At 30.8% G+C, this 21,020-nt stretch overlaps 3 protein-coding genes across 11 annotated transcripts in view; 1 reads left to right on the top strand and 2 right to left on the bottom strand.

Annotated features, from left to right (window-relative positions):
• Dys (Dystrophin) overlaps positions 1-21,020 on the top strand; it is a 623,806-nt gene that overhangs the window by 174,635 nt on the left and 428,151 nt on the right. The gene's annotated exons all lie outside the window — the stretch shown is intronic.
• Positions 9,402-10,986, bottom strand: LOC148236280 (zinc carboxypeptidase-like). Its single transcript, XM_088182771.1, has 6 exons — positions 10,976-10,986; positions 10,348-10,729; positions 10,198-10,288; positions 9,938-10,140; positions 9,786-9,873; positions 9,402-9,601 (listed from the first exon to the last, which is right to left on the bottom strand). The coding sequence occupies exons 1-6, from the start codon at positions 10,984-10,986 to the stop codon at positions 9,402-9,404; spliced, it is 975 nt and encodes a 324-aa protein (XP_088038897.1).
• LOC148236279 (zinc carboxypeptidase A 1-like) lies at positions 14,071-15,027 on the bottom strand. The gene is made up of 4 exons (XM_088181960.1): positions 14,939-15,027; positions 14,494-14,878; positions 14,349-14,433; positions 14,071-14,288 (listed from the first exon to the last, which is right to left on the bottom strand). Exons 1-4 carry the CDS (start codon positions 15,025-15,027, stop codon positions 14,071-14,073), a joined length of 777 nt encoding a protein of 258 aa, XP_088038086.1.

Below are 21,020 nucleotides of genomic sequence, written 5' to 3'. Positions count from 1 at the left end.
CCAATAAATGTGTTGTGGTCGTACGCAATGCCCGCCATGTGCGTAATTTGTGTCATTAAAACGCACCATAATTCATTCATAATAGTGGCGTTATTCAGAAGCTTGGAAAAAGTGGGTTAACGGCTGCTCATTAGGTAATGCGTTGATAAGAAATTGCCGCGAAATTATTTTCGACGTTATTTCCAACATAATATGAAATTTTCGTAAGAATATTAATTTTCTTAATGGAAAATACTGTAACCTGTCAACGAAATTAAGGGAAAAATAATTCAACAAAACGCTTGAAAAAAATTAAGAGTAATTGTAATTCAAGTGAAATGTGTAAGGAAAACACGTTTAAATATTCATGAAGAAACAATACTTTTAGCTTCATAATGTGTTTTACAGGTGTGCTAAGCCATTACTTAATAATTTAAAAGTAAAGAGTGCAAAACCATAAATGAAATAAGATTTTGTAAATTTTAAGTGACTGGGCTAATTTTTTTTGTTTCTCTTTTTTGTGTGTTGAAATAATAGTTTGCATACTTTAAGTCAAAATCTAAAACCTAACGTTTTCACTACGACGGCGACTTATTATTTTAGACATAAAACTTCTGACTAGGTAAATGAGGATTGGATCAAGTGTATTAAAATCGGTTTTTGGTCACTAGAAGAGTGCAAAAAACAATTATCCCTTCTCAGAAGGCAAAAATTTACGTCAAAAGCAATAACATTTTTGACTTCTGAGTAGGGATAATTGTTTTTTGCGCTCTCCTATTGCGCAAAATTCACTTAAGTGATTAAATTCTTACTTATTGTAACTCTTAATATTGTTATAAAAGTCTTAATAGAAACGCTAAATAACCGAGCGTTTCCACTTCGACGGCACGATTTTATTACTTTTGACGTGGATTTTTGACTTCTGAGAAGTGATAATTGGTTTTTGCGCTCTCCTATTAGGCAAAATTCGGTTTAGTTATGCTTCATTCGATTCTATTTATTTTATTAATTTATTTAGCTGATTTAGCTAAATGTTTATACACTAAACAAATTTAATAAAAACATAATATAAACATAAACGGGGTATAAATAGACTACACTACATTTTTATTTTTGCGGATTGTCCTAGAAATATTATTATACAAAATCACACATTTGTTCATGATTCCCCTGGCCGTACTCAATTTCTTGTACCTAATTATCCTTAACCATTTGGAGTCATTTGTATTGAACATCTGCTTTTTACTGGCAGCTCCTATGTCAATAACGTCTCGACATTTTTTCTAAAGTTACTTAAAATAATATCTTAAAATTAATATTATTATAAATAAAATATAGAATATTTTAATTATTACATAAATATCTCTATATAATATAAAATAAGAATTAATAAAACACTTCTTATAAATTATAAACTATTATAATCTCATAAGATTATTATTAGTACATTTCTTGAATTATTATTAATTAAATTTCATTAAATTATAAAAAAATAATTTCACTGAAAAAATCAGTAATAAATAAATCAATATAAATAAAAATTAATATAGTACTATTTATATTATAAATATATAATTTGACTTCTAAAGGTAATTCTGCTAAAATAGAATTTATTACATTTAATATAGAAATAATGATTTTTATATTATTTTCAGTATCCATTAAATTATTTAATTAAATATATTCGTTCAAAAACGACTTGGACTTAAATTATTATTATTAAAATTGTATGTATTTCTAGTATTTAATATACGTACATTTTATTGCTTATAAAATATTTATTAAAATATTCCTGTAACATAATATTTTTTAACTTATATATAAATACTAAAAAAATCATATTTAATATCCAACCATTCTAATCTATCAATTTATTAGAACATTTGTCCCTTTAGACGTTAATCACTCGTTGTTACCCCCGAATAAGTACCGGAATTTTGTGTGAAAAGGATACGCGATAGACAACTTGCGCAAAATGTACAAAAATGGCCACTTCACAGACCACTTTTAAAGCGTAAACATATTTCATTGTAGTGTCTAAAAGCGATGCAATTGGCACACCAACATCGTCATCTGTGATTCGCCAAAACTGTCTTGAAATTGAGTTTAATATATATTTTAGAGCAGCAAAAATTCACTAGTGTCCATAAGTTGAATTATATTTTCTCTAGTATAGATATATATATTTACTAGTGAAAATGTATTCAGATATGATTTTACTGAAACAGGTAGAACCATTATATTTATATAATTTCACTGAAAAATACACATTTTTTGGTAACTTATATTATACATTTTTATTTACTGTTGTCAGTTTTTGTTCGACTAACCGTGTTAAGGTATCGCGTACGATGACGCGTTCTCGGCACGCAATCGCCTGAGCTGTTTAGGCGAAATTATCTTTGTTTCAAATCGTTTTTGTTATAATGCCAAGTGCGTTAATTGTATTCTTCATCGTCGGCATAACGATAATTGAAGAAAATTCTAGGCATTCGAAAGACAATAACGGTCGGGTTCATTAGGCAGTTGAGGAGAATTTTAGTAATTGTCGAAAAAGTTCCCGTGCTCGCTTCCATTTAATTTGACCCACCGCGGTCACATGTCTGGCGGGCGTATTTTATTTAGTGGGTGGAACGTTTAAGCGTCGACCGGACGAGTGGTTTCCTTGATTACCCACGCTTTTTATGGTCGCCTTGGCAACTTTCGACAACTAACCCTTGCCGACTTTTCCACAGCGTGCCCGCCTCGCTACTTTATGGGATAGTGATTCTTAACTCGGCAACTGCGATTTTAGTTTCCAGGTTTTGACTATGAACGCTCATTAAACGGTGATTTTGAATACACTTTCAACACCTGCAAGTGTGACTTTTTGTCATTCAGTAAAATCCTATGATTTAATTAAGTACTTTATTACTATATTTTTGTTTAGTATTGAAAGGATTCAGACATGTTGTGCTAATTTAAAAAAACATATTTAATACTTTTATAAAATAATTCAAGAACGATGAGTTAAAAAATGAAATTTAAATATTATATGTCATAATGATGACTCTTACAAGAGTTGGATTTCCTGTGCTGCGGCAATTTCTGATAAATAATGAGTTTTAAAAATTTGTGGTTATTGTTCAATACCGGGTGTCCTGCAAAAAATAAAATAAATAGACTTGATACTTTTTATTAAATTTTTATAACATAGAATTATACGTTTAAATCTTTATACTTTATTGAAGCTATGTTTTTTGTGACTTTATAATTACAAAATTTCTTAAATTGCTTATATTTCTGAGTTAATATTATGCGGCTGTGGACTTTTTCAATGACATAAATTGATTTTCTTGTCACTTTTCAATCTATAGTATATAAATAATGTTTAAATTCGAGTAGTTTTTCCTACTAATATTTTTTCTGTAAACAATATTTTTTGTTTACTAATTTATATTCAATTAGTTAAAAATAACGAATTTTTTTAACGAATAACGAACTCTAGCTACAAGTTTTTGAATGAAAAATCTGTTCCTAATTTTAAACGTGTTTACTATATCCAGACACTAATACATTAATATCCTAAGTAAACGTCGTACCTTAACAATTTTATACCGAAATTTTAGTCGCTTCGATGAGAAAGCACGTCAATAACAATTTGTGTGGTGACGTTGGCACTTCAGCATGAAAAATACTCTCTTTAAAGTCTCTGAATAATACAATTTAATGAAGCACGCTCAGATAATATAAATACAATGTTTCTACCCATGTACATAATATTATACAGCACAATGTTTATACGTAGATATCCGTAGGCGTTAACAAAACAACTTTAATGTTTTGATGTATCTACGTAGCTTACAAGTGCTTTGTTATCATCAAGTTACACATAAACACGCCGAACTTGTTCTGCATCAAATTATGTATACTATAAATGTATTTAATTTTAAATAATATAATTATATAATATAAAAAAAAATATTATCTATCGCTTATGTGTGTTGAAAATATTCCAAATATGTTTGGTGACATTAGAAAATATATTTTTTATTTAATGAACTGTTTGTTCTACTCATATTGATGTAGCTTTTATTTGATACTAATACGATTTTGGGTCTCGTGAAGCTTCTTGAAGATCATGAGATAGTAAAGTATAGAGAAGTCTAAATAAAGTATAGATAAGAGGGGAAAATATACCATTTTCCGAATGTATGCCATTAACCTTGAACCCTTGACCCTTTTAGTGGGTCCGTCGATCACCTTCGACCACGCCATTCCTTTTATAATTTACTTTCTCGAAATTCGTTTTCGGATAATGAGCGGACCGTAGCTGCTTATGGTTCGCAAATCATCCCTTTCAGCGCCCGCTACCCATAAACAATACTTTACTACCCCGAAGAGACTTGGGGGAACAATACGAACAACACTCCCCGAGAATTCTAATGCCTCATCGTTTAGTGCGCGTTTGCATCTCAACCGATGCGTGCTATGAATTCTGCTTACGTATAAAATATCATTTCTTTCTTACGAACGAAATGCACTGAGCCGTATTGGGAGCATTTTAGACTTTAATATAAAAATATTAGTGCTCCTATTTTTGTAATTATTATTATATGTCTTAAGAAGATGCATCGTAATGCAATTTATTTGTATCGCATCAACAACATTCCAAGCTCTAGTTTTAGCACTTATCATTCTTCAAATATTTGCTTTTATTGCCATAGCTTTTAAGTTTTAAAGTATGATCAAGTTCTATAGAGCAATTGGAAAAAATACGACGTCATCCAGATTACATATACAGGCGGCCCTCGACTTTCGCACATAATTGGTTCGTGAAAATGTGTGCGAATGTTGAATGTACGAAAGTCGAGGGAAGTAAAAAAATTGAAATTGTGTGTATTTTAAAATATTTATTTATCAAGTAAATATAAGATGTTTAAGAGGCGTTTAAGAGACACATTTAAGTGGGGTTTGCGGGTGTTTCCTTTGAAAAAATATCAAGAGTTAACTGTTTTCCGCTATTCTTTTTCTTTTCTTCATATAGTATTTTATAACATGCTATGTTTTTATGATCGCCCTACGCACTTGAGATATGCATTCTCCATTGGGATCACAATCTTCCATAATATTTAAAAATTTGTCAAGGTGCGTGAAGGCTTCATTCATATTTTTCATTGTTAAAGAGTTTTTCAAAATAAACCTGTCTCATCTACATTAAATATTTGGCTAGAGGAATATTCTCCATCTTCAATAATTTTGGATAATTAGGAAATACATTTTTTTGCAGCATCTTTATCCGCATCAGCCGATTCTCCAGTAAATTTATTATTATTTTAAAATTGTAAAATCGACCGTTACTTGCTTGAAAAATCGTATTAAAATCTTTTTTTAATCTATCCTTCCAATCTTTGTGCAAACTAAGAGCTTTTGTTTGAATAATTGAAATACTCAGAGGGACATTTTTTTGATGTTGGTCATCGATCCACGATGACTAGGATTTTCCATTTCATCCATGTTTTTTTTTTGCTGTGTTTTTTTGGAAACATATCTTTAAAGATTGCGGAAATATATCTTCATTTTCCACAATTTTGAACGTATTTCTTAATTATATTTTTATTTTGCTAAATTGAACTATATGTATTACTTGTGCATTAAAAACATTGACACTCTTCTTACTTATGTACTCTATCAGATCTGCTCGACGCACTGTGAGGTGTTTTCATGATTATTCCTCCACTTTAGTTGATTCCGTAGGTGCTCTTATGCAAATTTACAGTATAATAATTACTAAGAAAATACATGAAACGTGAAAAATCTTGCTTTATTATTTTCACGTTCTCAAAAAAATCTTTAATTGTAGGAAGTAGTTTTTTTAAAAAATGCATGCAGTAAATAATTGTTTTCCTGCTGATCCTAAACATAAAAAAAATATCTGATTTTAAAATTCTGGAGCTTTTTGTTACGATCGGAACGCGTTCCAGTACAGTTGTTAGTAGATTGGATAAGATTAAAAAATGTTTTTCCAAAATAATTTGGTAGAAGATCTGTTTCTTCATTCGCATTTAAGCACATCTTTTAACAAATCGTTATAAGATCTGCATAATCCACCTATATCGCAACAAACCGTTCCGCAACTTATTTTTTTAAAGCTTCTTTACTCGTAAATATACATATCGCTCGATTTACGGGGCTGAGAAATTAAACGTATTATTTTTAAATTCGGGCCGTCGCCGCGGTAGTGTGAACGCTTTATCATTCACACTACGACAGCGATGATAGCATATTACGCTCCCTAAAAAGTACATTTAAACCGAATTTTGATCAATATGAGAGCGCAAAAAACAATTATCCCTTCTCAGAAGGCAAAAAACAATTATCCCTTCTCTGAAGTCAAAAATCCACACCAAAAGCAATAAAATCATGTCGGTGCTGTCGCTTTTATCGTCATTTTCCTGTTTACAATTAGTTACAAAAAATAAGATACACAATTATTTTTTTTAATTTAGTGTAAATTTAAGGATATTATAAAATAATTTTCAAATAAAGGAGAAAACGACTAACAATAAAAATATAACAATTAAAAAAATTGTTTTTAATACTAGATCAAATAAATTAGCGAATTGAGGTTTTTGTTGTTTGAGTTTGAATGGCATTTTGTGCCTTCATTTAAATTTAAGTAATGTTGGAATCCACTTTAATAGATTCCTACTGAAAAATATTTTTAAGAACAGACCACGCTACCATCCCATTCCAGCAATAAAACGCTCCGTGCCATACTTCGCTAAAAAAGGGGTTGATTTGCGTCAAAATGTTTGATCAATTGATGCGGCGGTAAACTGCTGGCGGTATATTGCTGGTAGTGAATTGCGGGCGTAATATTTTTCGCACCCTGTCCACACTAGCTGACTCGCTTATAGCTGTTTTATGTCAGCTGGCAACGTCACTAATGAGCGCGGACAAATGGGCGTGCGTCAAAAGAGCGCTGCTTTATAAGCGCTGCGTCATAACGTCATAACGTCATAACGCTGCTTCATAACGCTCGTTACCGAGCGTTCCCACTGCGACGGCACCGACACGATTTTATTGCTTTTGGCGTGAATTTTTGACTTCTGAGAAGTGATAATTGTTTTTGCGCCCTCCTATTGACCAAAATTCGATTTAAATATACTTCAATTTATATAATTAAAATATATATATGAAATCGTGCCATTACTGTTTTGGTATAAATGCGCATTAAAGATATCTATTATATTTTAAAGTCACGGTGAAACACCAAAATGAATAATAATAATATGTTTTATCGGGTTGATGCATTAAATGCGTACGTGTGCGTGTGTGTCTATATACATATGTATGGCGCTAGTGTATCCACTGAATAATTAAAAATTGCTACTTTTATTTGTATCATATTATTTATATAATACGATCAAAAGAGCTTTTTACAGATTCATTTTTATTATATATATCTTATTAGGTTTTGAAACAGTGAAAATTTATATTTTAATTGTAATGGGTATTTAATTGTTTTTTTTTATCTCAAAGACGTTGAGATAGTTCACGCGTTACGGGAGCAAAAGTCGAAATTGAGTGCCGCGTAGAAAAGGTTAGTAAGATTATATATTTGGTTAGCATTCTTCAATACGTTCCAAGGTAATCCGCGTTACCCATACATGCGAGCGCTTCTCAAAAGGGAGAGTTTCCTATTGATCTCCCGACTCGGTAGATGGGACTTCCTATTCGCGTATCGCATATGCGGAACACGTATTAAAGTCTCTTCTGTCCTCTTTCCGTGTCTGTGGATCGTCTTTGGTATCCTCGATCTTCCTGTATTATTATTTCCCTGATCAGACTGTCCCGGATAATACACGACGCGTGACCAAATAACACACGTCCGTCCCGTGACACTTTTCACGCTAGTGGACACGTGGATTTCCACGTCTTGTACTAAATAAAGATTTGCAATATATTTTTATACCACGTTGGGGTGACATAACAGATGGATGCGATTATATGATACATAGGAATATATTACGTTGAATGAAATGCTGTTTATAATTTTATAGATGTATTCTATATTGATACAATTTAAATACTATCTTTATAACTAAATTTTTATTTATGCACTATTGTAATTTGTGGAACTTTGATCCTATATTCTGTTGTGTGATGTGTTAAATTGAGTTTGATAATTATAGTGTTTGGGAGATTTCTCTTTTTGCTGTTTAAGTGGTTGTTATGGTGACCTAAAATTGTGACCAATGACGCAGGTGGTTGAAAACTCAAACAAATAATTGCTCAATGACAATTCTGGGTATGTGTCGAAGTTGTGCCACATTAGAATCGAAATTTTATGTAGGATTTTAGCATACAAAGTTATGAGTGCTTAAGTTTTTAAATTTGCTGTTATTATGCAAAAAGTGACATATTTGATTTTGTTAGCAAACATATACAGAATGCTTAAAAATTCTTTATTGTCAGTAAAATTCAATTCTTAGTCGGTAAAACGAAGCATATTCTGACCGTAACTATATTTCAAGTCTTATAAACGTTTGTATTTTTCGTGACATAGGTGTCGAAAAATTACCATTGTTATGTAACGTTTTGCTGTTGAACATAAAATGACGCTCAGACAGCACGTCAACATTGAGGCAGCAATCTCCTCAACGTGGATAACTTGAATAGACGACTGAAAAAAACAACGTCTTTTGAACTAGTCTATTTTTAATTACTGAAATTCATTTAGTGTTTTTGAATGGCAATAGATAGACTGAGTATTTAAAAAAATTATATTAAAAAAATTTTTATTGACATGAAAAAATCTCTAGTGCGCATTGAGTACCTAAAGGTACCACGAACCTTTGAGCTATATAATTATTTTATTTATTTAAAAACTCAAAATAATTCAAAGGTGCCCACCACGAAGTGCAAATTAGCGTGTAAAAATAACAGACGCGGTTAAAGGGTTAAATATAGAGTAAAATATTTTTTTGTAATATAGACTAGTTTGATGTATAAAAATAAAACAATATATTGTAATACGACAGATGCTAATATAATGTGTAATATATTATATAATTAAACACAGAAATATGTATTGCAACGGGGCGAATCTAAACTGAATCTTAAAAAATTCTCTGTGAACCTATTATATTATTAAACAATTTGTACATATAGATTTTTTTATTTTTACATTTAAATACATGAGCGTACAATAGTTTTTTTATTAATTGCGTTTACATACATATGTGATGTGTTATGTTTTAACTTGTAACGGGTTTGATAATATTGTAGTGTGAAAAAATTATCTTTTCGTTGTTTAAGTGGTCGTTATGGTGCCTTCTAAATTATTACCAATGGCTTAGGTGGTTAAAAACTCTCACAAACAACTTTAATTGTATTTTTAATTCAGCAATAAACATAAATTTTTCGTTACATTATTTTTAAACATAACCAGCTGATTGCATTTCCTTCAGTATCACTATGAGAGCATCCATAATTTCTTCACAATTTGGCTTGATTTGAGAGGCAGGCAAGTCGAAACCTTCTATCCCAAATGACTTTGGTCTTAATTCAAACGTGTAAGTTATGGGAGTTTTGAAGATATGTTTAGTCCAATCGACACTGCTACCACTAGCTGACTCTGAAAATATTTTATGAAATTTTAATTAAATATTTTGATTTGATAGTATTTTGTCAAAGCAAAAAAGTTATATAGTATCTGATCTAATGCTACAATATGGCATATTGTCACAAAAATTAAACACAATTTGTGATTGTGGATCACATTGAAATAACGAAGAAGAATAAATATTATTATTACTTACGACTTATAGTTTCCGAGGCAGTACCAACAGTATATAAAGTACCATACTTAGTTGCCAATGCCTTAATTGCCTTTTCACCAATATCTTTCTGTGAAGATACGAAACATATTAAGTTGATATTACTAAAGAGTTCAATACATTTTCATTCTTACAAGTTCATTGTAATTCTCTACGTGATTCGTTGAGTCTGCGTAAGGTATCAGCAAAGCTTGAGAAAATGAATGAAACGCGATATAGGCAACTATATTAGAACCTATGAAACTAATGAACTTTGACAATCCTTGAACTTCGGGCTCTGAAAAAACGTTTGGTCCAGGGTAGGTTTCGTCACATGGGTCCGTGCTTGTTCCGAGTCCTAAAATATATGTTTTATACATTGATCTATACATATATTTTTTTCAATCTACTTTACCTCCCCAATGGTAGTCCCAATTTCTATTCGTATCAACTCCGAAACAGTTCACATCTTCGTTTGGACGCCTGTTTTTACGCCACATTCTTTCCTAAAAAACATGGCATTGAAATGCAACATTTTTATTAATATTATTGTTGAATTATTTACCCTTTCGTGTGAATAAACGTATCCATCTGGGTTGTAATTTGGAATCAAGTACCAATCGTATTTTTCAACTAGATTCCTAAAAGTTTCATTTTTACTCGTGAGCAACTCGTTGATGAGGTAAGTCACCGTGGCTGGAGCTATCCATTCTCTTGCATGAACTCCTCCTTCTATGTACACCACTTTTTTACCAGCTCCAAAAGATATTTTGACACCCTTTAAATTCCGTTTTTCGTGAGTAGTACCAGCTGAAAAAACCTCCACTGTTTTTGGATACTTAGCCGGTAGTGAGTCCATCCAAGATTGGATTTGATTCAAAGTGTAATATTTTTCCCATGACATATCTTCACCATCTTCAGCGACAACTGTATATTTGTCGATTTGCCTTTAAAATGCCAATGTCAGTTATTATTTTAAAATTGTTTAATAATACATATGATACTCACTCTTGCAAATCATCTATCACGATTTCGACTAAGATTTCATTAGACTGAATAAATTGAAGGAACTCGTCTTGTTCTTTCGGTCCCACTATTATCTCAGTTGTACTCCAAAAGTCATATTTATAACTGTTTCTTATTTTCTGTAGTGCATCTTCTTGAGCATCTGAGATTGGATTTACTTTATATACTTTGTAACCATCGTATCTGAACTTTTCGCCTAACACAACTCCAAAAATTAGTAGTAATACTATAAATTTGTCGTTCATGGTTAAAGACATAATGAATGTCTTTGTGAATTAAAAATCTATATATAAAGAAACGATTTATGTCTTATTTAATATCCTAATAAATGTAGCGATTGTATTTTAGGATCATAAAAAATATACTTAGATTTATTGTGCCATAAAATATTTTTAATTATCAAGATTTTTTAAATTTAATTTATAATGTATTATATTTTAATATTGCTTAGACTATTAAATATATGTATATAAATGTTAATAAATTTATTGAAGTATATTCAATATGTATTTAAGAACACCGAATTGACAAAAAATTGCATAATTTATGAAAAGTGTAAACCTGTTACTTTATTCAAGAATTAAGCATAGATTCTGCTGAATGTATGTAATTTTTGACAGTTGCGAAACGCCACATTTATTGAATGGTCTAATTTGTTTGTTCCTGTAAAGTATATGAATAGTATTGCTGTTAAAAATAGTGGTTCGTGTAAAAACATTTTATTTGCTTGATTGGCAGATATATGGTTTTAAATGAAATATGAACTAAATCAAGTAATTCCCAGTGAACGTCCGCCCCATACGCAACGATTCATGGGGTGTTCACTAATCTGAACAACGCTCGCTTGCACTTAACATGTCTAAAATAGCGAATAATGAAATTTGTGCGTATGTTCTTTATTTTTTTGTCATTCTTTTATGAAGATGAACATCACTGTAGATTGATTTATTTTTTTATAATGAAATGACATTTAGTCTAGTTATGAATAACATTACCGAAGTGCTTTTATGCACGAAATAAGCAAAAAAAGCCCAATTCACGCATTCGGCAAATAATTTGCCTAATTTATGAATAAAAAACGGCGAAAATCAGGAAATTTTTGCCTATTTCACGCAATAAAGGATTTTACAGGTATGTAAAACGGTGAACATTTGTTAGTCATTGTAAATTAAAAATAATCTATGGGTTTTATTTTTACCATCTGCGCAGTGAATAAATACAGTTTTACTGATATTGCTTAGTAAAATTATAAATCAGTTGTTTGATACATTTTAACTGGCCTAGTTAGTGATTATATTTATATTATATTTATACTATTGAAATATAACTTTAACCTAATGAAAGTTATAAAACTAATCGGAGTTTTTGAACTAATATTAGATTGATTCGTTTCGGTTAGGTTTGGGTTTGAACATCATATAGACGTTTCGCAACTGTCAAATTGAGCTTCATAGACATTTTTTTGCACTTGCCAAGCCATTAAATAACCAATGGATAAGCGAGTCTTTATAAACACATCTCGTTGCTTTTAGCCGGTAAAATATGCTAGCGACTAATTGCTGGCAGCGATAAATTTTCCTAGACTCATAAAATAGTTAGATAGCCTATGCAAGTTAAACCTAAGTACCCGACATAAAAGAGAAAAGTTATCACGTGCATTTCAGATTGTTATGAAAATTTGTTTATGAAAAAACTACATAACGGCACCTATTTATAATTGGCCGTTCTACCGAAAGGTGCGGATAGCAAAATATATTAATTTTTTAATTTTTTTTGTTACAAATCTGACCATTATGATATTCTTACTGCATCATGACATTTTAATCTTGAGTTAAAAAACGTGATAGTAGAAGTAATTTTAAAAAAATTGTAAAAATTAAAACACTTGATTTCAAAATGCATTTATCGCATTAAAAATACTAATGACTTCGCTCATTTCAGTAGCCAAGGGAGAAAGATCTTTTTTACAATTAAAACTTATAAAAAACTATCTACGGTCGAGCATGTGTTAAGAAAAATTTAAAGTTTTGGCAAAAATTTCAATAGAAAATGAAATTTCCTAATTTTTTTATAATGATTTTTGGTGGACAAATTTCGCTAAAAAGTCAGACAATTTTTTTATCAAAAGTTAAGAATTTTTGTAATTAAAATTTTTATATAATTTTCAAGATTTTACAAATTTGTAAATTTTTGTTACTTCCTTATTTTTATTTTTATATATTATTGTGTATTAGTCCTCTATTTTTCTTTTAGGCACTTGCACACAGGTGCAAAAATCTACAAACAATTCTTTATCGTCTATTCAGTAGATACTTAACCGCCGTAACAATAATTGTCAAATATAATAAAAACACTTGGCTTAATTATAATTTTTTTAGTTATATTTAGGCTTTTATTAAATATTACATAAAAATATGTATGTTAATGCTAATATACATTCAAGTATAATTTATAATATATACATAATTTAAAATTTTTACACACATAATTTTTAAACTACACTTAACCCCTTAATTTTTGCAGTTAAGAAATAACATTTTTTCAAACTCAAAATATATAGAATATATTTGTGTAAAAAATTAACATAAATTAAATAATAAAATGAAACATACACGTTATTAGATTACTCTCACTTTTTGCATTTTCTCTACATCTGTAACCTCTCTCACTGCCCGTGCAGTGAGTCCTGAGTTTTTTGGGTGCATGCGTATCGCTGATGATTTTGCTAATTTATTTTATAATTTAAAGAAACGTTTAAAAATACTCATGAATATTATTCGATCGTTTTATTACGCGATATTTACTGAAACGTATCTACTGCGTAAATCAAAAGTTGAGTGTATTGTAGCTTTATTTTAAATATGTTCTTTAGATTTCATTTCTTTCAAAATCACTACAAGAGCATTCATAATTTCCTCGCAGTTTGGAATAATTTGCTCGGGGGGCAAAACAAAACCCCCATTATTAGCATCCTTCGGTCTTAATTCTATCGTATAAGTTATAGGGGTTTTATATGTAAATTTGGTCCAATCAACACTACCACCAGAATGACCATCTGAAAATAAACATTGTATCGTATTTTAAAATGTTTATAATAAATACAATATATGATGATTACTTACAACCTAAATTGATGGGAGCAGTACCAGTAGTGTAATTTGTACCATGCGTTGATTTCAATGCCCTTATAGCTTTTATGCCGATCGTTTCCTATTTTTAAACACTCATTAATTTATTGAAATATATGCAGAATCATACAATATCATGTAATACATACAAGTTCGTCATAATTATCAAGATGAGCGTCTGAATCTGCATAAGGGATTATCATAGTTTGGTGAAAAGAATGGAATGCTATATAAGCGACCATTTTTGCGGCATTTTCAGCTATAAATTTGGATATTCCTTGAGACTCTAATTCTGAAAAAGCATTTGGGCCCCCATAAGTGTATTCGCTTGGATTTGACTCTGTACCAATCTCTAAAATTATTGAAAAATATTATATACATATATATAGATAATAAATATTTATAAAATTACCTCCCCATTTATAATTCCAATTTCTATTGAGATCAACTCCATATTCTTTGCCGATGGGTCTTCTATTCTTACGCCATAACCTATCCTATTAAAATATAAAATATAAATACCATAAAAATAGATCGTAAGAAAAAATCAAATATACCTTTTCATGGGTGTAAACATAACCATCTGGATTGATTATCGGAAATATGTACCAATCGACTCGCGACACAAGTTTCTTAAACTCTGGATTTTGGTTAGTTAACAATTCGTTTATGAGATAAGTGACTGTGGCAGGACTTATCCATTCCCTGGCATGAATGCCTCCTTCTATAAACACTATTTTTTTACTTTCAGAGCTAAACGTCAGTTTTAATCCTTTCAAGTCTCGCTTCTCGTACGACTTTCCCGCTGATACAATCTTAACAAACTCGGGATATTTTTCTGCTAAAGAGTCCATCCAAGCGTGTATTTCCTCCAATGTATGGTAATTTTCCCATGACATATTTTTGTCATATTGTTTAGTAATTGTGCTATTTTCAATTATCCTAAAAACAATAAATTTAACAGCGATTAATTAGCACATTCATATTGATTTTCAAACTAACCTTTGAACATCTTCAATCGTAATTTTAGCCTCAATTCCGTAGGATTTCATTGTTTCCATAAATTCTACTTGGTTCTTTGGTTTGACCATTATTTCAACTTCACTCCAAAAGTCATATATACCACTGCTTTCTAATCTCATTAGTGCTTCTAATTGCTCTTTATTTGGATAAACTGTGTAAACTTTATATCCGTCATATCTAACTTTTTCACCAAAAGCAATTTTAAAAGCCGAAGTTATACATAGAAGTATCAGAATTTTTCCGTACATCGTTCAAGTTATTATTATTCTAATTTTTAATGACAATGAATTGTACCTTTTATATGGAAAAAAATGATATCAGTAGTTAAATATTTTTTAAATACCAGTAGTTAACGAGTTTTAGATTATTTTATATATGTTTTTTAATGTTTAGAGATAAAAGTACATGTTTATTATCGTTCAAGTTGTTTCTGATAACAATTTTAGCTTGACTTAAAAATAGTGTTACAAATTAGTTTTTTATTTAAAAAAATAAGAGCAACGGGCGTGACACAAAGATTCAATGTCTAAATCTAAAAATTGTTACTAAAAACAATTATTTTATATTTATTTATAATCTAGAAAAGTGACTGTCGAAATTGTATTGCCAATTCACATTAAAAATAAATCGGCCAAACTTACGACTACGAGTAAGCTACCACACTGTCGCAAATTTAATATGCCGTACGGACGGCGGGCGTGAATGACGTCCGGACAGCGGCTTCTGTCACGTACAGCCGGCATATTTGCGCGTGATCGAAAAATGTGCCAAATAGTCGCAATTTTTAAATTGTCACATTATTAAAATTACGCTACTGTTAATTATAAAAGTTTGTGTGGGCACTCACAAATACAATATCAGTGAAAACTTTTCGTTCGTAAATATTTAATTTACGCAAAATCATTGTCGGCTTTTGCAAAATGCCATAAGGCATAAAAATGATACTTCAGAATACGAACACCACATCTGTGACTATCCTACAATTTGTCGCCATCGATTCTAAATAAGAATTCGTTATGGTGTGACATTTATATAAACCGATCTAGGAAAATACATATGGATATTCGAAACGAATTTTTTAACAAAATCAAGTACCACTAATTATTTAATTTTATATGAAAAAAAATATAATAACGATATCTGTTAAAAGAATATACTATCAAAAATATAATTAATCCCTTTGGGTGCCCTAAAATATTCAAAGATGTCAGTAAGAGTCTGTTGAAATCCCCGATAAGCATGTGGTATTATAACTTGACCACGTGACCACGATGCAGGAGCTCGACATGCGTGTTGACCATAGGACGCATACGCGCATACTGAAATTGAACCGAGTTACTCGTTCTATCTCAGTTTGCGAAACAACATATCATTATTTCTATCACTCTCGTCACTTAACACGCGAGAGAGCGAAAGGGGAAGTATCTTACCGCTCGCGCTCGAAGGAGCAGCTCCGACTTCGGTCCTTTTGCCGACAATGTTCGGAAGCGCTCGAAGCTGGCCAATTACCCCCACTTTACCTCCCGTTCTTGGTAACCTCGGATAACTTCCGAGAGATTTTAGAGCGGGCAGAACCGAACTCAACCGAAGTAACTCGCAATATTTTCTGTCCTTGGCTAACCTTGGCCAACTTCTAGAGAGTGTAGTGCAGGCATTATAGTTGCTGTTATTTAAACTTATTAGTACAATTAGCTTGTAAAATAATTTATTAATTAAGTATATATTTATAGCACATAAAAATATATGTTGCAGTACATATTTTCATAGAAATTTCAGTGGAATCATATCGGAATACACTTTTACCAGTAGATACATATATATTTTTTAGTGTTGTTTGAGGTACACAAAACAATAATCTAACAATAATCTTTTTCGATGTGAAATTAATTCTTTGAATTCGGCTTTAAAAATAGTATTGGTTAAAAATGAAAATTAATTGGCAATTTAATTTTATGTTCTTAAGATTTTTAGAAATGTTTCTCGAAAGCTGATTATATATTTAAGCCCTTTCAATTGTTACCATTTACTTATTTTTCGAGAATGACAAAGTTTTTCTCTGAAAAGTTTCAAATGCTTTAGGTTATCCCTTTGAGTACTTACCATTTTTTTCATTGATTATTTTTTTTGAGACATTTAAAATCGGTATCGAGATATTTTAAAATTTAAATTGTTTCTATGAATAAAAATATCTATTTACTATTTTAGCTCTCGATTTAATTTCAGTTGAATTACTTTTTATTATTATTTTTATGTCTCTCTAACCGCCTAATTTGATAACTACCTGCTTTGTTAAAATCTCGTTTGTGTGTCGAATATTGTTTATCATTAGCTATGATATTAATCCGCAGTCAATCAGAAATATCTAATTTTAAGTTTTAAAACTTCTGTTGAATATTTACCATTTTATTGCTTTTCATGGTCTGAAAATTGCCTTTCAGATGTTAGAAAAAAGTTGTTTTGCTCAATTAAGTATTGTTAAACTACGAAAAAAATATCGAAAGGATCGATAATTAATATTATTTTTCATAATTAATGAAATATATAAAATGTTCGATTAGTAAAAAAATATCTTTAAATTTGTTTAAAAAAAATTGGAAACTAAAGTTGAATCAATCTTTACACGTGTACACATGTTGAACTATTTTTTTTTATGAATGTGGTCTGCTTATATATAAATAAAAATATGTATATGTTTCTTAAAGTAATAACTATTTTTAAAATAAATTTTATGCTAAGGTAACATATTACAAATTCTAAGGCTGAACTATTCGCTCAGAGTTATTTGTAATTAAGATGAGAAGATTTATGGTACCCTCATGATTTTAATTTGCACTCTGATAGTGCTGTATTTTATACTCACACATCTGATATTCTCGGGTAGCATTTTTTTGAGGGTGGTTGAATCATTTGATGAACTGCCTAAAGGCATTATGAAACTTTTCGCCATCTGTCGGCCATCGCTTACAAATAAATTATCGTCGAGCACATCTGCGGTCCGCGAATTCAATTTTTGGACAATAATGAAAATTGATCGTCCATCGGAAGTTAAGGGCTACGTGCGAAACTTTTCCGAGTTATTGCCCATCCCGTCCCGGGCGGTAGGGGAGTCCCTTTACCCCCACCATCGCCGCGGCGCACCCCCACCCCGTCATTCAGGGCGTCCCTCCCCGTTTCCAAAAACCGGCAAAAGCGAGGTTAGGTCTGTATCTAGTCTCGCACAAAGAGGTCGATAGACGCACGGCTCTCTCTGCACAAACACGACGCCTTCACACACATCCATTATACATCCTCGAATAAACACTCACACCTTATATATGTATATATTTAGTTAATTTCGTCGATGAGCGTTCACTGTTTGCCGAAACGTAAGTTGTGTCCAAACATTTGTCCGTCGCGTGGCCCCAGGCTTTGTTGTTGCTTCTTGTATATGTTGGTAGAACGCTTCGCGCTTTCAGCTTCGTGTTTGTTTATATTATATTCAGTGTTTGACGTATGCTTCGTATGCTTAGTGTGCGTGCGTCATGGAATCTCTGATTGTTCAATTCCTAAAATTCCAAAGCCTGATAGTTATGGCCGCTAGAAATCCAAGAACGCGATGCGACTAGGGCTGCCAACTTTTTCTTGCTTTGTATATATCTATGTCTCAAATGCTTATTTTTTAAAAGCTTCGTATGCTCGGATGACAATAAAGTCAAAAAGCGCTTCTTCTTCCAGTGTCCTTTGAAGAATGAGATGTACTTTATATTATTTTTCGATTCTCTGAATCCACATCTATTCATAATAATTGTCTCTGCGAGTGCTTAAGCTTCCATTCTAAGTGAAAATAATATAAGCGCAGGGAATTATATATTAAAAAAATGATATTTTTTATCTATGAATATAGTAATATTTTTAAATAATTGTCATTTTATACAGAGAGTAAATAGATTGTATTTTTACTGTGCTGAGATACAGCGTGATTAAAAATAAATATTGAAAGTTATAAAGCGTCCCAAAATATTCTAACAACTTAACAGTAACATTAAAAACACATTTATTTAATATTTATTCTGACTCAAGTTCACCGTATTTTTTTAAAATACTTTTATTTCAATAATATAAATAATTTCACAGACATACTAATTATATACATATAATATACATTTTATTGGTTTATAACCATTTTCATGTTTACAATTAGTTATTAGCTAAATTTAATAAAAAATAAAAATATAAAACTAAACGTTTGTGGTTATAATTTAAGAGAAAAAAATACAAACCTTTTACAATTTAAGCGAAAGTAAAATTATTACACAGGAAACACAAGAAAACAATTTAGTACATTTCATTAAAGAACTGGAATTAATGATATGTTGTCTTTAGTCTCTAAACCAATATGTGCTTTGGCATTTTGTGCTTGTATTTAAATTTAATGTTGTTTTTATAGTACTCACCTATACATGAAATTAGTGGGTTAGTGTTGTTTTGCGAGATATTTTTATAATATTTTCTGGTATAAAAGTGAATATTTATATTTTTAAGATTAGTATAAAAAGGTGTATTATATATTCTTTTTATTTTGAATGACTTTAAATTTAAAAATAAAAAATATTACTGGTGATACTTCACACATAGGCATATCCTAAAATGGGTCTAATTCATTTTTTATAGTTAGCGCGCTTTTTCTATTGAATATCGGTCTAAAAGCCGCAATGGCGGCAAGCAATTTAAAGCGAAATTCCAAAAATATGTTTATTAAATTTAAGCTTGGAGTACAGGCTTAAGCCCAAATATTTATATTGCCCTCTTCATTTAGAAGAGGTGGTGACAAAGTTTGTCTACGTTTTGTCAAAATAATTGCTTCTGTTTTAATATGGTTGATTTTTATTTTCCATCTCTTAAAATATGTATTTAATATTTCAAAAAATTTTTGTATTTTATTCACGTTTAGTTTAAGACCGTAATCACTACTTAAAATAGCTGTATCATCAGCGTATTTTTATTTTTGGGATATCGTACGTCAGGTGCGTGCGGTGTGATACTTTCCCTTTCGCTCGCTCGCGTGTTAAATGCGAGTGAGTGAGAGATAAAAGCGTGCGCACCGCACGCCTTATGATTTTAAGTAATATATGCATTATTTATTTACATACGATGTACAAATGTTACAGTAAATTTGTATTTTTCTATAAAGGTATATTTTCACTAGTGAAATTCAAATACATTTCACTAGTAAATATATATTTCTCTTAACAATAATATAATTTAATTGATAAGCACTAGTAAAATTATATGGAAACTCAATTTGACAGTTGCGAAACGTTCATTTTCTGTTCAAACAGAGAGTTCTAAAAGAACTTTCTTTAAGGCAAGTCCAAAATACAAACTAAGCCAACTCATCTCTCAGGGGAAAATAAGCGGAAGAAGAAAAACAGACAGACGTCACATTATTACTGTATGTATTAAAAATATAAATCCTTACCGATATTATTATGGACTTCTAATATAAGAGGGTTGATCAAATTATATTCAAACCGAATTTTGACCAATAGGAGGGCGCAAAAAACAATTATCACTTCTCAGAAGTCAAAAAATCACGTCAAAAGCAATAAAATCGTGTCGGCGCCGTCGCAGTGGGAACGCTCGGTAACGACTTCTGAGAAGTGATAATTGTTTTTGCGCCCTCCTATTGACCAAAATTCGGTTTAGATGTGTTTCATTTAATATGTAACGGTAACGAGCGTTGCTTTTGACGTGGATTTTTGACTTCTGAGAAGGGATAATTGTTTTTTGCGCTCTCATATCGGTAAAAATTCGGTTTATATGTGCTTCATCCTATTCTCACTCACTGTAAGTCGTTATACTGTTATAGAAAATCTTAGTATGAACGCTAGAGCGTTTCTTAACAGGGATCTCTTTGAATTTGGCCTGAAATGCATGTAATTTAATGGAATACTATGAATCTAAATGAAATCTTATTTTGATACATATAAGGGTTATTTATTTAACTCTGTTTCTACTGTCCCTGATATTTCCCACTTCAGAAAGCTTCCCAGATCTATTTTTCCCTCAAATCACACAAAAC

Source organism: Plectrocnemia conspersa, unplaced genomic scaffold (genome assembly GCF_051122295.1).
Source record: "Plectrocnemia conspersa isolate PC_06_02 unplaced genomic scaffold, ASM5112229v1 ptg000003l, whole genome shotgun sequence".
Classification (NCBI taxonomy): domain Eukaryota; kingdom Metazoa; phylum Arthropoda; class Insecta; order Trichoptera; family Polycentropodidae; genus Plectrocnemia; species Plectrocnemia conspersa.
Note: the sequence above shows the minus strand (reverse complement) of the source record. Positions and strands in the feature narration are given on the sequence as shown.

Bases quoted from the DNA above. Each gene is read 5' to 3' on its own strand.
- LOC148236279 (XM_088181960.1), bottom strand. From the start codon at position 15,027: ATGGTCAAACCAAAGAACCAAGTAGAATTTATGGAAACAATGAAATCC. The intron at 14,434-14,493 runs GTATATTTGATT...ATATTTTAATAG, and splicing joins ATGTTTACACCCATGAAAAG to GATAGGTTATGGCGTAAGAA. The intron at 14,289-14,348 runs GTAATTTTATAA...CAATAATTTTAG, and splicing joins TTGGAATTATAAATGGGGAG to AGATTGGTACAGAGTCAAAT.
- LOC148236280 (XM_088182771.1), bottom strand. The intron at 9,874-9,937 runs GTAAGAATGAAA...GTATCTTCACAG, and splicing joins TAGAGAATTACAATGAACTT to AAAGATATTGGTGAAAAGGC. The intron at 9,602-9,785 runs GTAAGTAATAAT...AAATATTTTCAG, and splicing joins TGCCTCGGAAACTATAAGTC to AGTCAGCTAGTGGTAGCAGT.